General features: G+C 36.0%; 1 protein-coding gene across 3 annotated transcripts in view; it reads right to left on the bottom strand.

Moving 5' to 3' along the window:
• The window catches only part of LOC120633617, a 383,246-nt gene that overhangs the window by 24,274 nt on the left and 342,953 nt on the right, over positions 1–16,019 (bottom strand). For 2 of the 3 annotated variants that reach the window (XM_039903864.1, XM_039903863.1), the window contains 8 exons: positions 15,509–15,686; positions 14,415–15,022; positions 13,901–14,044; positions 12,435–12,662; positions 11,338–11,573; positions 10,462–10,831; positions 9,353–10,156; positions 6,417–6,513 (listed from right to left, as the gene is read on the bottom strand). In XM_039903864.1, the coding sequence (XP_039759798.1) occupies positions 6,417–6,513; positions 9,353–10,156; positions 10,462–10,831; positions 11,338–11,573; positions 12,435–12,662; positions 13,901–14,044; positions 14,415–15,022; positions 15,509–15,686 (2,665 nt within the window). The remainder of the gene's footprint in view (positions 1–6,416; positions 6,514–9,352; positions 10,157–10,461; positions 10,832–11,337; positions 11,574–12,434; positions 12,663–13,900; positions 14,045–14,414; positions 15,023–15,508; positions 15,687–16,019) is intronic. The other variant, XM_039903865.1, reaches the window with a different exon arrangement.

The following is a 16,019-nucleotide window of genomic DNA, read 5'->3' on the forward strand; positions in this document are numbered from 1 at the left end:
TTACTATAATGTTTTCAAAGGCGTGTAAACTGTAATATTCCGGACATGGCTCACGCAATGGAATCTGAGCAAAGCATTCTGAGGAGACACTGTCCTCTGTAGTGGGCTTACTGGCCCAGAGGACAGGTTCTCCTCTGGGCTGATAAATAGTATAACTAATTAACTTGCAACTGTGGTAATATTTTTTTACTTTTTTTTTACATCATTAGAATAACAATTTGCGTATTCATCGACATAATATAATAACACAAGACTACTTGGGTACCTACTTATAGCATGGACAGTAATGGAACTTACGTCGAAGTACAGGTTTTCTTGAATCTCTTATAAAAAGTAGAACCTTCACCGCAACCATATTCAGTTTCACAACAAGTTTATTGCACGAGCATCAAATTGTTACTGGGAAACTGTTTTATCGGTGCATATAACGATGTTTATTTTCCCATTTTAGAGCAGACTGTGTGATGTCACACTAACGTGATGTAATGTGTGAAAAAGTATCGACGTATTGACATCACTAATTCACTTTAATTATAGTTTGTGTGGGGCCTAACAATGGAAACATCAAATTTTAATATTATAGGAAAATTCATAGAACTTGACATTCATTCGACGATACAACGATAGTCCATTGGTTAACAGTGGCCCTACGCTCGCAGGGACGCAGCTCAATCTTCGGAATGCACCAATAATTTTATCGTAGTTATGTACGTCTTAAGCAATTAATATAGTATTTATTTTATAATCTATTGATAATCAGGATAAGAAGGGTTTACGATGTTATAGCCCACCACGTTGGTCAAATGCGATTTGGTAGACTTTTCACATCCTTGAGAACATTATGGAGAACTCTCAGGCATAATGGTTTTCTAACGATGTTTTCCGTTAAAGCAAGTGGTATTAAATGGCTTAAACTAAAAACGCACATAACCCCGTTAGAGGTGCGTGCGCGATCGAAAGGAACGCCAAGCCTTATCCACGAGGCTAAAACCGTTCGTGTTTAGAATGAATGCAAATAAATAAATATGCTCCATCGGCCCGCTCCAACTTTTAAAGAAATCCTAGCAAAATCCATTTTAACGAAACTACAGAAAAAATTTAAAACCCCAGACAAAAAATAAAAAAAATGTGATCCGCCATTTTGTGGCGGCGGCCATCTTGAACCGATTTTCATCAAACATAGCTAAGAACACTCCACAAAGACTTATTCAGCTTTCAAACAAAAAAAACAAAATCAAAATCGGTCCATTTATTGGGGAACACACACTCACTCACACACACACACCAACACACACACGCACAAAGACACGTGAAACTTATAACATGTCATTCTAGCGTTGGGGGTTAAAAATCAATTTTACTGCAATGAATGATGATTTATTTTGCTTTAAGTATACTTCCAAAGTAGGATTTTATTTATTTTACTTTATTTATCCTAGTCGGGAAACGTTGCTAGACGGCAGTGATACATGTTCGGGTTATTTATGAACTGTTAAGTATATTTTCGGAGTACTATTTACGTCCGTACTTACTTATCTGTTATGAATGCTTTTAAGCCATTAGTTGTTAGAGCATTTTGAAAACACGCTTCCGAAATTATACTGGCAATCTTTTTAAAACGCTTATCGTTTAGTTTAACTTAAGTAATCTTAATGGGTTCTTAGTTTGTTTTGTTTGTTAAAAATGTTCAGATGTATAGAGTAAGTAGTTAACATAACAAAAGAATCGTTTAACAAATTATAACGATTAAGGTATTGTGGAAGATATACTAGGCTCATATTAAATATAATACAGTTAACCGGTATCCGGGATGGATTAAAAGTACAGAAAATGTGGTTTTGGTAATTTGGATTGGGATTCGTCTTTGGATCTTAATAATTCAAATTGACCCATTAATTTAAAATTATAAGACATTTCTTCGCCAAGCTAAGAATCATTGAAACTCTAAACATAATATAGAAATATTTTGAAAATTTTTCATTATAATTAGAAAAAAATACATTCAAAAATTATGAAAATCAAGCTTAATTGGTTATACTCCGGGAACAGATCCTCCGGAGGATGCTCCGGTTTCGGAGCGAAACGTGTGTAGAGGGTACATTGTTCGCGGAGTAAATCAAATTAAGCTTATTATACTTAATATATTATGGATTTCCGCAAAGTAAGGCCTTCTTCTATCCAATATTCAACAATTAATTTAAATAAAATCTGTTTTTGTCATAAAATAGCCACTAGTTAAAAAAAAATGAAATTTTTTCCTCAATCTATAAACCAGGGAAACAGGAAACATATAAAAATATGTTAAATATAGCAGTACTGATTGCAAAATCGCTTAGACGTCCTCACTTTCATTAGGCCGGTTCCGCTTTCGTGGGCAGAAATAGATGCCAACGAGCTAAACGGCAAGGCGCGATCTTCGCCATATCGCCTCTTCCGGGATACAAATAAAGTTGTCATATTTTTTTTGCGACTCCCCTTCACCGTCATGGCCTATCATATGTTCCAGTCTGTGGCTTAGTAAGCCAGAGATTAAAATTCAGGGATTAAAATTCTGTCCATTATATTCAGAGCGCAATAGGATAAAATCTATACAGTTTTCCCCGAGCGATTTCCTTCCGTTGGGATAGATTAGTTTTTGTTTTCCACAGAGCAAGAGATAAACATGTTCATTTGGCACAGTGCATACACAAAAAAATATCAACGCGAACGCAGTTACGGGCAACTGATAGTCCATACCACACGTGTGTTTGTTTTTCCTTACTTTACGCCTTAACCAAACAACCAATCAACTGTATTTTTGGCATAGAATTAGTTGGAAGAACGTAGTGTGACATAAACTACTTTTCATGCCAGGAATATAAAAGTTCTCAGGGGATTTGAAGAAAACCGTGAAGAAATAAATAATAAATTAATAAATGTTCTACGACAATACACACATCGCCATCTAGAACCAAAGTAAACGTATTTATATGAATAATACATATAAATACTTATAATATACATATGTATGATAAACACCCAGACTCTGAAACAGATTCGGGTGGTCTCTCAAACATTTCCAGTTGTGGGAATCGAACCCACGGCCTTGGACTCAGAATGCCGGCTCGTCCTCTGGGTCAGAGGGGGCAACAGCTATTTACTTCTATATATGTGGCGGTGGTTGGTATTGTACATGCACGTCCATTCAAATTAAAAGTTAGGTATTCAAGGGCCCACAAATCATGTGGGCCGTATTAAGTTGCCGGTTAAAACTGAACCGAGGATAACGAGTTCGGAAACGCCGCAAACAGTATCACCTTGATCGCGGCCGAGACTGGCCGAGATTGTTTAAACATTCATTATATGTCGACCTTAATTGTCTGGGGCAGCAGGTATGTTTGGGCTTACTAAGTGGAAAGTCTTGGGTTTGATTCCCTTCAGATTTAAAGAAGAATCACGGCGGGAAAATAAGGGAATTTATAATTTTGCAATTTTCTCTGGTCTGGTCTCGTGGAAGGTTTTGGGCGTGGCCAGTCGCCACCCTACAGACAAAGACGTGGCGGAAAGATGCCGCGTCGAAACCGATTAGGGGTATATAGGCATGGTTAGGGGATATCCGCCATATCCACGTCCCACGAGGACCGTTACGATTTTCCGGGATTAGAAGTAGTCTATTCCCAGACTTTAATCTTATTTTATTTTTATTTATTTATTTATAACAACATGCATATTACACGTTTTTTAAACATAGCACACACACGAACACATGGACTGATATGCACGTCAATGACAAGTGCACATAGCATTGACAAAGCGTCATATAAACTTAATTTGCAAAAAAAAAAAAAAAAAATTTAACACAAAATTTAACTCACCGTGTTCGGTGAGTTTTTTTCTAATCTTATATCTGTGCTAAATTTCATCCAGTTTCGTTCAGTCGATCTAAGCATTCACATTAGTAAATATTAGTAAACTTTAGTATAGACTAATTGTTGCCCGCGGTTTTACACGTGTTAACTGTAAGTTGTAACAAAATGTCATATATGATCCGCAGCTATTGATATATGACATTCTTACTCATAGTCATAAACTCCCCTCACAAACGCCGCCGTCCGCGCCGCATGATTAATATTCTATGTATAAAATATAGTACGATGTATATGCTTTATTTTATCTAACGCCAATAGACTTAAATAATTGTCTTGCTATTATTTATTTTAAAGTCAACATGAAACTTTCGTAAAGAGTAACATTGCGGAAGATCTGTTTGGTGTGGAGTATAAATTAGACTGGAAAGATTTTCCTTTTTTTCTCTGATTGTAAAGAATTAAGCTTGCAGCAAAGTAACGCCTGCTTGGATGGTTGGAGATGGCTGCTACTGTGTTTAATAAGATTCGTTTTCCATTTATCAAAAAGAGATTATTAAATACATTCTCTAACGTGGTCGGGTTAAAAAAATAACTTGAGCTATACAACCAACGTTGTAGAACCGGTCTCAAACGGAACCCGCGTAAGGAAATCCCGCGACCACCAGCCGATCGCATTTTTGCGTGAAACAAGATATATCAAACTTGATGCTTCGCGCAAGGATAAAGCTTGGTTATTTTTTTTTTTTAAATAAAGACGCTGTTTATTATTTTGACCGCTTTCGATTGTCTTTGTCAACCATCCTCATGCCCGTTTTAACTACACCTATGCATCGGTTAAATCATATTATGCATAATGATTGAGGCGATGTCTTTAAAAAATATTGGATAGAAGCAGGCGTTACTTTGCGGAAATCCATGATATATTATCAAAATTAAGCTTAATTTGCTATACTCCGCGAAAAGCAGGAGAATCTGTGTGGTGTAATTTATAATTTCTTCAATCCTTATACCCCACACCAAACAGATCTTCGGCAATATACCCTCTACGCACGTTTCGCTCCGAAACCGGAGCATCATCAGGAGATGTTGACTTTACAATTATTCATTGTAAAGTCAACATCTCCTGCTTTTTGCGGAGTATAGCAAATTAAGCTTAATTTTGATAATATGTCTATAAAAAAAAAACGTTTCACCAACTCTTAAGTGATAACTATTGGTGAACGGTTGATGTATGCCCAGGAGTCTCCTTAGATAAGGCTTAACTTATTCAGGCATAGCATTGTAAAGCGTCGTTATACAACCTAATTAGGTACTGTGTCAACTTGTAATCATTGTAAATCTAAGCAATCCCTCCAAGCAAAAAATAGCTCAAAAATATGTCCACCTATTTTTGATTTTTGTCCGTGCCCTTTTTTGTTGTTCCTGGTTGATTCAGATCCACAATATGTGCCTAATAGTTCGCCCTGCGATCGGGCTCGAGATTTTTTATATGCCGGGCAGGACGATGGCAGCCAGTTGTCCTAATTAGTTTTTAAATTTTTAAAGTCCTTATTAAATTAAGGAACCGACAGGATTTGAACCTGCGTCTCTCTGTCTTTCGGAACCCGAGCGCATTATCACTAAACTAATAAAAATTATGAAATTGTTTTTAATATAGTATTGTTCATAATACAGCCGATTAGGAAAACTTGAAATGGAAATTAGCTCCGCCAGTACACTCAGTGCCATTTAATACCAATAAGTAAATCATTTCTCCCCTAACATATATATAGCACCATAGCACTCTCAAGAAAAAAACGATAAAACAATTTTATTTCAACACGTAATATAATATGGTTAGTTGTTTAAAAGGAGTCATTTTTAATTTAATCATTCATAAGGTGGTCAGTGAAATATTCAGACAGAATTCTAAAATAAGTTAAGTAGTAACAATATCCTCGAAGATTAAATACAGTTAACGCACAAGCGTTGACTATAGTTATCATAAGAAGGCTTGGAGTCACACAGCGGGCGACGGAGAGAGCTATGCTCGGAGTATGTTCGAGGAGATCAGTAGAAGAACCAGAGCTATGGACATAGCTCAACGAGTCGCGAAGCTGAGAACCGATGGACGCTGGGGTCCCAAGGTGCTGGAATAGCGACGTCGCACCGGTAAACGCAGCGTTGGTAGACCTCAGACGAGGTGGACGGATGACATCAAACGAGTCGCAGGGACCAGCAGGACCCAAGCGGCACAAGACCGTGGTTTCTGGAACACCCTACAAGAGACCTATGTCCAGCAGCAGTGGACGTCAATCGGTTGATATGATGATGATGAGCGCACAAACGCATACATAGTTCCTCGCCGAATTGATAAACTGGATGCTAGATTTAGAAAGGAAACAACCAGAGAAAATACGAAGTATGAGATCTTAATATGAGTAAACGATTTGGGCATCCGATTAAAGCCAAATGGTTTTTATGGTGCTGTAAATTGTAATCAAAATGTTTACGTTTTGTGTCCGTAGTATAATCATAAAGCCTTAAAAAAATATATATAAAATTAAAAAAAAAAAAAAAGAAACAAACCTCTAACGTCTCTCTGTAATGCGGGAGACAACGCTCCCTCGGTAAGGGCCACATCCAAAAGGTTGATGTTTTCCCGGCACCGAGCTACCACCTCCGTCTGCGTGGAACAAAAATTCATGTTGCTAAAGAAAAAAAAAATAGCTACCAACGATTTGCTTATTTATATTAAAAATGTGTTTTATATATTATTTTTCGAATCATTAATCGTTCGATATAAAAATATAAGCATTCGATTATTATAGAGGAAGAACTATTTTTCAAACCAGATTTCATACTTCCTCATAAAATTAATGAATATGTATACATACATAATAATATGCTTCGTAGATGAGCTACATTACCACTTTTATAATATAAAGTTTGAACTATATTAACGTTACTCCAAAAACATCTTTTATAATTATATCTTTTCACGACTGCATTCAAATTAAAATTTGCAATATTATTATCCTAACAACTCTTCCAACGAAATGCGTGAATAAAATAAACAACTTGTAACTTGAAGCAGAAGAAAAAGGAACATTTATTTCTTAACTTTTCTCTAACTAAACATGATGTGATAGCTTGATTACCTTTCTTATCCTGTATAGTTGGCCTAGCTTTACTCTCGCTATTTATCGCACTTTAATTAAGAATGATTTGAAGGGTTAAATTCATAATCCTATTTATGAAACCATAAAATGAAATACACCTATTATTTTGGATTACGTTCCAACCACTGTGTGAAACTTATTCGTGATTTTATGACATTCAAATCACGATTTAGCTATATGCAAAGACTGTAAACATTACAAAAAAAAAGAACATTTTAAACTTACAAAATCTCCGTACAATCTTCCGGACACTATTTCAAAGATTCATCATGCATTTGTTTAATCGATATTTTGCAAATTTCATGCGGCATTCTTTGCTATTTCTCCGTTGTTATATTTGCATAGCAATACATTACTGTTTTCATAGACAAATCTGTTAATAATAGTGCGAAGCGTATGGAAAATTTAAGGCCAAATACAGATAATAGAAAAAGCAAGTTTGAAGGAAACCCAAAATGCTTACAAGACCAATAATTTCTCTTTCCGAGTTTTAGTTAAATCAGTGTAAGTAATTCTGTTATTTACAAAATATATATTCAATAAATGTTGATAGAGATGGGTGTTAATTGACTGAAACTCCATTTTATTTTGCAAACTGAAACATTTATTCTTGTAAACATTTATACAAAGATCACTAATAACTTTTTACATTTTGTTTTAAATAAAATCAATTAACAACCTAGCCCTAATCAACATACTTCATGTTAATACAATTTACAAAATCGTAACGTGAAATATTGCGGAGTTCAGTCAAATCACATATTGGTATTTAAACTTCTAACATTATGCGAGACCTAGTGTTTTTATTTAATTAAATAAATTACACAACCAAATTAACATGTTACTTCTAAAGTATCGCGCAATCACAGTTAAACACGTTACTAAACTAAACAGATTATAAATAAAAATAAGTTAAGTATCTTGGCTCTTTTATAATCTGTGGCAAATGTCAAATGTGACATCTGTCATTTCGATGTGTCTTATGTCAGTCGATTTTAAAGCGATACACCGAATAATAAAGTAAGCCTGCCCGAACCTGCACCGTTAACTTTTTATAGATAATAAATATATCACGGGTATATATCTAAAAGTTAGTATAATTGTTCTAGCACCGAATCATTGCCTCCAAAACAGGAAAAGGGATTTAACTCAAAAGGAGGGGAATTAAATATAAGACAGGCAGTTAGTAAAGACTACACATAACAATCACAACACACATGTTAGTAAGTAAATAAACTCAAAACAAACAATTAAAAACGTAAATAAAAAGAAAATAAATAATATGTGATTTGAATAGTGACACAATCTCACTTCGCTCTAAACCAAAGAAAATATAGATTAATTACAAGTTTGAAAAAAATAATCTAATATTAATATAGAGTGAAATCGTGTCAAACTGGTTCTTTTAATAAACACTCTCACGTAAAAATTAGCAAGGTTTATACATCAGCTGTCAACTGTCAAAAGTTAAGAGGCTTTGACAGATGCCACCGAACTATGTAATAATATAAATAAATAGTTTATATTGCGGTTGTCAGTTGAATACTTTTTTTTATAAATATTATGCAAATGCTGTATACTTTGTACCTAAACATTTTATATTCCACTAACATTTGATACGGAATGTTGAGTAATGAGTTATAATAATAATTAATAACGATAATATAAACATTTAAGATCGTAACTGTTTATTAAGGTGATTAAATAATCTAGCCTTCTCCAGATATGCCCTAAAGGAGCTAAAAACTAAAGATAAAGATGTCGCTGCACTGAATGGTTATGGTTTTAACCTTAATTAATTATTCATAAAACGAGTGCCCTGCCATTCGAAAAACATATTATCTTTTCTTGAAGATAAAAAAAAAACAACTTATAGGTGACCTCGTTCGTTGATAACTTAATATGTAATGTGAGATTTAGTATTTAGTTTGGAATGATACTATTGATATAGATTATAATGTCTGCAGGTCTGTTATTATTACAAGAGATCCGTGCATTACATTAAACATTATGAAGATAGATAGTTTAGCAAATCGCCTGTTATGTTATAACTTATAGGCTATGCTTACTCATCACGAGAGATTGTTCGAGCTCGATTTTGATTTTCAATCTGACAATCGCAGCGTACCTAACGCGTATACTTACATATATGAGAGTAAATATCACACAAGCCCCTGCCAAATGTCATTGAATGTGTATGTATACTATGACTAATATAGACACGGCGGTGACGGCCAGACAGAAGCGCGCTCGGAGGCAAGGCCTGCGGACGGTAACACACGAGCGACTGTCGTCCGCGTCACTGTAGCTACTACTGTAATCGGTATCGAATGGGGTCCTTACGTAGTCGAAAGCCCGCAGGATGTCCGGAGAGGCCTCGTGTCGCGCCATCATAGCCTCGGTCACTTCCAGCTGCGTGCTCGAACGGCGTACTAAAGACCGCACTTCTTCCGACTCCGAGTCTGAGTCGCCCCAATTCCTTCGACTGTGTTTCGGCGACGAAGATTCACCTTCAGAGTCCGCACTACCCGTAGAACGTCTACGCATTTCAGAAAGAGCAATTTTCTGCAACTCACTCTCCCCATCTTTATCCTTGCGTCTTCGATTCAATGAATCTAGTATATCTGGTCGGTTGTTAACTTCAGTGTATTCTAGCGAACTATTGACTTCGTCGCTGGTTAGGTTGGAGCTGTGACGTCTTCGGCTTAAAGCTTGAATGTTGAGGAGATCGAATTCAGGGGAGCGTTTGCTGTTCTTTCTCTCATTTTCTGAGGGTTTACGTCTTCGAACTCCTTCGTTACTTTCTATGCTAGTGTTGTTACGGGATCTTTCGAGGCTATCGAGGAGGTTCTTTTTGCGTTCAGCACTCGACATTGACTTTTTAGGTTTTCGGGAAGGTGTTTCGACTGGAGATGTTCTCGTCGGTCTCTTATACCGAGGAAGGCTTCGTTCCCTTGAGATGTCTGAAGGCGGTCTTCTTCTACGGGTTCCGCTTGGGCTTTGGTCGTTTTCGGGTTGAGCGGATAAGCTTGAGCAACAGTCAGATTGTGAGTCGAGGAATGCTCTGTAATCATCCCCGAATTCTAGGAGGCGACGAGCGGCGTCCGAGTCTGGTGCTTCCGAATATGGCTCCGAGTTATATTTTTCCTGTTGGCAAAGCAGAGATTTGTTAAAAAATTACAAAACCACAAACTCAGCAATACTAGTATATAGTGGTAATAGGCGGGGCACATAGCAAGGAGGAAAATGGATAGTAGAGTCCCAAGGTGCTGCAGTGATGATCCTAGGTTGACAGGCGACATTAAGCGAGTTGCAGGGAGTCGCTGGACACTTGAGGAGTGTGAAAGTCTTTACAAAATACGTATGTCCAGGAATGTATGTATCCTTGTAAATGATGATGATTATATTCACATTGATAGGTTCTTAATAAAAAAGTATAACATTATAATTACCTGATAGAAATCCCAGGCCTGTTCCGAGAAAGAACTGTGTTCCTCCGTTCCAGCTGTGACACTTTTATCGGAGTCCTTGTCCAAACATACATCCCACATTTGGCTTGGATTGCCCAAACTCAGTGCCAGGAACGTCCTTTCTCTTTCCATACTTCGCGTAAGCCTTGGTCTTACGGCTCCACCTTCGGGGCCTAATTTAAAGCTGGGAGTAGCTAGTTCAGATTCATTCTGTTCCGGGATGGCACTGTCTGGTTCCTTGTTTGATATGTGTGTCTTTTCGATGCTCCTGCGCAGGTTTGCTATAGTCGCCAATTGCTGCTTTATCAGTTCCTCATCACTGTCGTTGCCTGATGTTGATGTAGTGTCGAACCTGGTGAAGAAATTTATATATACAGTTCTCCCCTTGGATTGTATAAAATAATAAAGCAATAACCAATTGTGGGTATAACAAAGATTGTATACATGGTGTGGATTTGAGCAAATAGAAGTTTCTTAGTTAGCTAACGTAACAATATCTTAACGTTAACCTTTCTAATCTTAACTATTTTGGCCGTCCATGTTACGTCAGCTGTACGTTAACGCCAATATGATGTTTGCTCATTGGAAAAATTATACCAAAGGCACAGGTTGCCTTCAGAGATCGCATTCTCTTTTAATCTATAGAATGATATTTAATCCACTCTATGACCACAATAATAGGACTAAATGAATGTAACATATTAAGAAGTAAATGTAGGTACATATGTGACGGCCCATTTCAGATGCACCCAACTATTATTTTTTAAGAAGGTTTTTCAGAAAGAAAGTACCCTTCTCACTAACCGATCCGATCCTCAATTTTAAGGGGGGATCCCTTTAAAATTATAACATAGGTACCTGTTCTTTCTACTAGTAGCGGGGTCACTGGCAGCGCTTCTCTCATGCTTATCTTCTATCTCCGGACTAAGTCTTCCGCAAAACGACAGCGATTTCACCAATCTTTCCCTCCTAGAATTCGTGTTGTTGTGACGACGAAGTTTTAGCCGCTTTCGTCGCAGCCAGCATTGTTTGTCGTTAGCTTCGACGCACGACGTGCACGCCTCCGTCATTGTGTTTGTGCTTGATACGTGACCCTGGTGGGAAATAATTATTGTTTTTATGTTCTATACATTAAATTGTTCAGCTGTTATGAAACAGTATTTACATTAAAGCAGTTGTTAAAATTTACTTGAAAATACTTCGTCATTTAGAATGCATAATCATGTAGGATTCTTTATATAATTACAGATTTTACCAACAACAAACAAACAGCTTTGAAGGACATTCGGGTTAAGTCTGCTGACGTTTTACTTGTTCTCCAACAAATATAACCATGAAACAAAAGTTGTTCTATGAAATGAATACACCTTTTGGAAGATGCTGAGAACGGGTTTTGGACTTTGATAAATCATAAATATCAATCACTCTAAATAAGATTAACGTCCTATAAAATATGGCTTTAGGTTACCATATTCTTGTATTTTTATAACTAAGTAGGTATTACATTTTTATCAACTATATATATTTACCGTAAAACTTGTCCGCCTATACATTTCTTATTATGTCACTGAGGATGTAGGACTATTATTTTAAACTTGATTTTATTGAGAAACTACATGAAATAAATTTTTCTTTTTTTTGAGGTTTATGTATTTTGTAACAGAAAATTAGAGTAAAAAAGTATTAAACATGAAATATGGAATTCCTTTCGACATAAGTCGTGGTTATTCACTGGTTATTTATAAGAAAAAGTGTACCTACTCAATTAGTGTTATTATTTCACACACATCTTCGATGTCATAATAAGAATAAAATAGGACATTTTATTCTTGGCCGACCTTGGAAATGCAAGAATCGTAATTGATGTTCTTTATTGAAATCCTTGAAAAAAAATTACGTCACTATAACTTCTTACGTGCGCTCATAAATACACGCACGAGGGTTTCCAACAATACCTGTACAGTAGTAGAACTTCCTCGTAACTTCGAGTTAGAGTTCCCCGGCGTGACTCTCGCTGGGGACGCCAGTGTGTTAAGTGCTGACTCCGATATCGACATGTTATTATGCATGGTTTCAGTCGTAGGGGTGGCCGTTAGTGATGTCCCCGCACCGCTGAGCTGCGATAGACAGGATACCGACCAGGGGCGTGCGCTGCTACCGTTGCGTTTCTTCCGTAGCGTTACCTATGGTTAGTTACCTTAGCCGTTTAGCACTAACATATAGGTGTTTGGTAAAACAATGGTGTATTCTTAGTTCTTTATTATTATAAAGAAGTGAACGTTGCGAAGGACTCTCATTATAGCAGTTTTGTGTAAACGCTCTTACCCACAAGCAGTGGCGTGCATAGAGGGTATGGTATAGAAAACTTATGGTTAGGTTTTGTAAGAGTTATAAAAAGCCTACTCTTAGTTATTTAACACTCGTACTGGAATTTTTTTTCACTTTATATCATCTGCATACCCTTTGCATACCCTCTATGCACGCTACTGCCCATAAAGCGTTAAAAATGTTTTGCGTGCGTTAAAAAAAACGGATTTACAAACTATTAGGTACCTACGTTTTAAAACTAGAGTGCAGATTTCTTCCCTATTTGATGGCGTGAAAGATAACTACAATTTACATAGAATCGTAAGAGTGCCTCGTTATTATACTTGAAAACAGTTATGCCACTAGATGGCGCTCTTACGATTATATACAAATCGTAGTAAACATTCATGTAATCGAATGATAGAAATTCTCACCCTAGGCGCCCAGTTGCAACGACGTACGTTTCGATAACAAATTCTGAACTATATTCATCCAAATAAATCTCTTTATATAAGCGGTTTTGAAATCAGGATATGATAACTACTTTATTTTTCTACTTAAGACCGAAGCTACGAGAGATAACGCGTAATGTCTACGAGACTTCAGCTGCTAGTGATGTCCTCTTTAAAACGACGTTTCTTTCTTTATTCAAACCCATTCAATCGACAACGGAACAACTCTTTATGTGTGAAATGCTTAAAGATTAATCGAATTCGATGTTTTAAAAACAGTTTTATATTTATGTTCGCCAATGTTTTACCATACGAGATAATGCGATTATGAAAATAGATAAATATTTATGTATTATGAAAATGTGTTACTTTAATATCTAGTATTAAACGAATCCGAAATTTATTTAAAATAATAGAAATAAATATAGCACGGAATAAATCAATGAGTATACGATAAAATAAAATAAAATATAAATTGAACAACAATACTGTCCATTAAAATAAACGAAAAATGAATTTGATATTTTATTCACAACGAATTGAAAGAACAAAAATGTTATTAAGATAATATTATATATATATATATATATATAATAGTACAAAAAATTTAATATTCACAAGCGATGAAAATCAAAGCTTAGAGTTTTTTTAAAAGATAATACCTTGGCGTGGTGGGTCGGAGTTACAGTGCAGGTTGAGGTGCTCATGTCCATTGAAGAATGAATATTCCTTTCCTCTGATGTCAAAGATGTGTCGACTTCGCTCTCTGTTGTGTATTCGCCAGATGCGTCGTAGCTTTCTGTACCCTAGAACATAAAAATATAATAAAGATTAGAAATACCTACAAATACCTACACTTAATTTTTATGAACTCATCTTATAAATATAATGTACTGTAATGAACAATCTGTTCATTACAGTTAAATGTAAATTATGTTTTAAAAATACAAAAAAAAAACAAGTTCAATAAAAAAAAGAAAAACAAACACAACAAAAGAGATATATGTAAGTGTTTTTCCATAACTTGACGACAGGTAGACGTACTCCATTTTCGAAATGCTTTTGACGAGTCAATAATGAATTATTATTGAGATAAGCTGATAATACTCAAATAAAAACCTTCGTGTTTATAAAATTTCCCTATACAGCGCAATAAAAAAAAAATTCAACGCATACCTGATTGTTGTCAATTTTGCCATCCGTGCTCTGATTCAACCATTCCTTTATCCGCGACATTTTTGCACGACTGACCGACTTCCCCTCCTCTTCGAACATAAGCGGTTTCATGTTTCTCGCTCCTTTCTTCTTTGCCATTTGTTGTTGTGCCTGTTTCTGTACTAATTCTTCAGCTTGAATCACGAGCCTTTCGATATCTTTACATCTGGAATTCTGGTCAACACGAATAAGATCAGGAGTGGACGATTCTAATTTTGGTTTCGGTGATGGAGGTCTTTCTTTCTTTTCGTCTAGTGGCAATTCGCATTGTATCTCTACGGATGAAGTCATTATGTCAGTAGAATCCTCGTTTGCAATTTTAGGCCCATTCACGTATGTCCACTCTTCTTCAGAAGATTCCTCCTGTGATTTTTCGTCTGTTTCAATCATTTGTCTATCTGAATCCGTGTCGTGGTGTCTAAAGTAAAATGTGGCACAATTTTTCGATTTTCTATCCGATTGATTAAATCTTGAGGTATTAACGGGTTTTTTTCTTTTAACTACGGTCGGTGGTGTTTTGATAATTTCTTTTGGAATTTCCTCTAATTTACTTTCGCGTCCGTTGATACCTGTAACGGAATATAAATGAGCATTGTGTTTGGTTTGTGTTTGGCTCAATCGGGTTGATTGTGCATTTGTTTGTTTAGTAAACAAGACATTTCTCAACGAGTGCTTCCAGTAATAAAATCAACACGTCATTGTTTTAAATTCAAATCGGTTGGGGAGAGCTGTGCAATATTTTCTCATGTGAGAAAATGGAAAGCACAGTAACTTTCCATTCATTTGTGGCTATTGATTAGTTTTAGCGCTGTATGCAAATGCATGAAAAGGGATTGTAACTCGCGCCAGCTAGCCATTAAATACGAATAACTAATTAGGAAGTATCCTTCTATGGCTAGATGTTGTTAATGAATGCTTTGCATTTGCAGAACTTTTTTTTCGTATTATTTTGATTTTGCATCATCAAATGCTATGTTAAAAATTAAATAAAACCAAAGGTGGGACGTTTTTTGTCTAGGATCTTTTTGCTTATATGTTAGTTTTTGTTAGCTTACCATCTATTTCATCTCCATTTGAAGGTACGGTCTGGTCTGTCTGCCGAGGATCGATGTCCTCAACGGAGGGCACGCGCCGATCTTCGTCCATTTTGTCCTCCTGATGCCGCACCAACTCTGACTCGCAGTCCGATCCGAAGCCGCGCCAAGTGTATTTTACAGCATATTCGTGCTCTTCCTATAAAGTTTAAACTCATTTATATTTTAATTGAGTGGTACCTATTTTAAAGGCCAAAGTAATGGCTAAATTAAGTATACATATTTACATAAACAGTTATACTGCTCGTGATAATTTGGGCATAACAACTGGAATGAGAAATTAGGTGGACTGGTTTTATCTCTGGCTTATAATTAACTGTCTAATAACGTATATATTGCCGCCAAAAATTATTCGTTCTGACCAGCATTTTTGTTTTTTTTCAATTATTAAATAAATTCTTTATGTTTTTTTTCATTTGTGCTTATTTCAGTACCAGGTAGATTTCCCAAAATCCAGTTAATTTATTTAATA

The sequence above is a fragment of the Pararge aegeria genome, chromosome 22 (genome assembly GCF_905163445.1).
Source record: "Pararge aegeria chromosome 22, ilParAegt1.1, whole genome shotgun sequence".
Lineage (NCBI taxonomy): Eukaryota > Metazoa > Arthropoda > Insecta > Lepidoptera > Nymphalidae > Pararge > Pararge aegeria.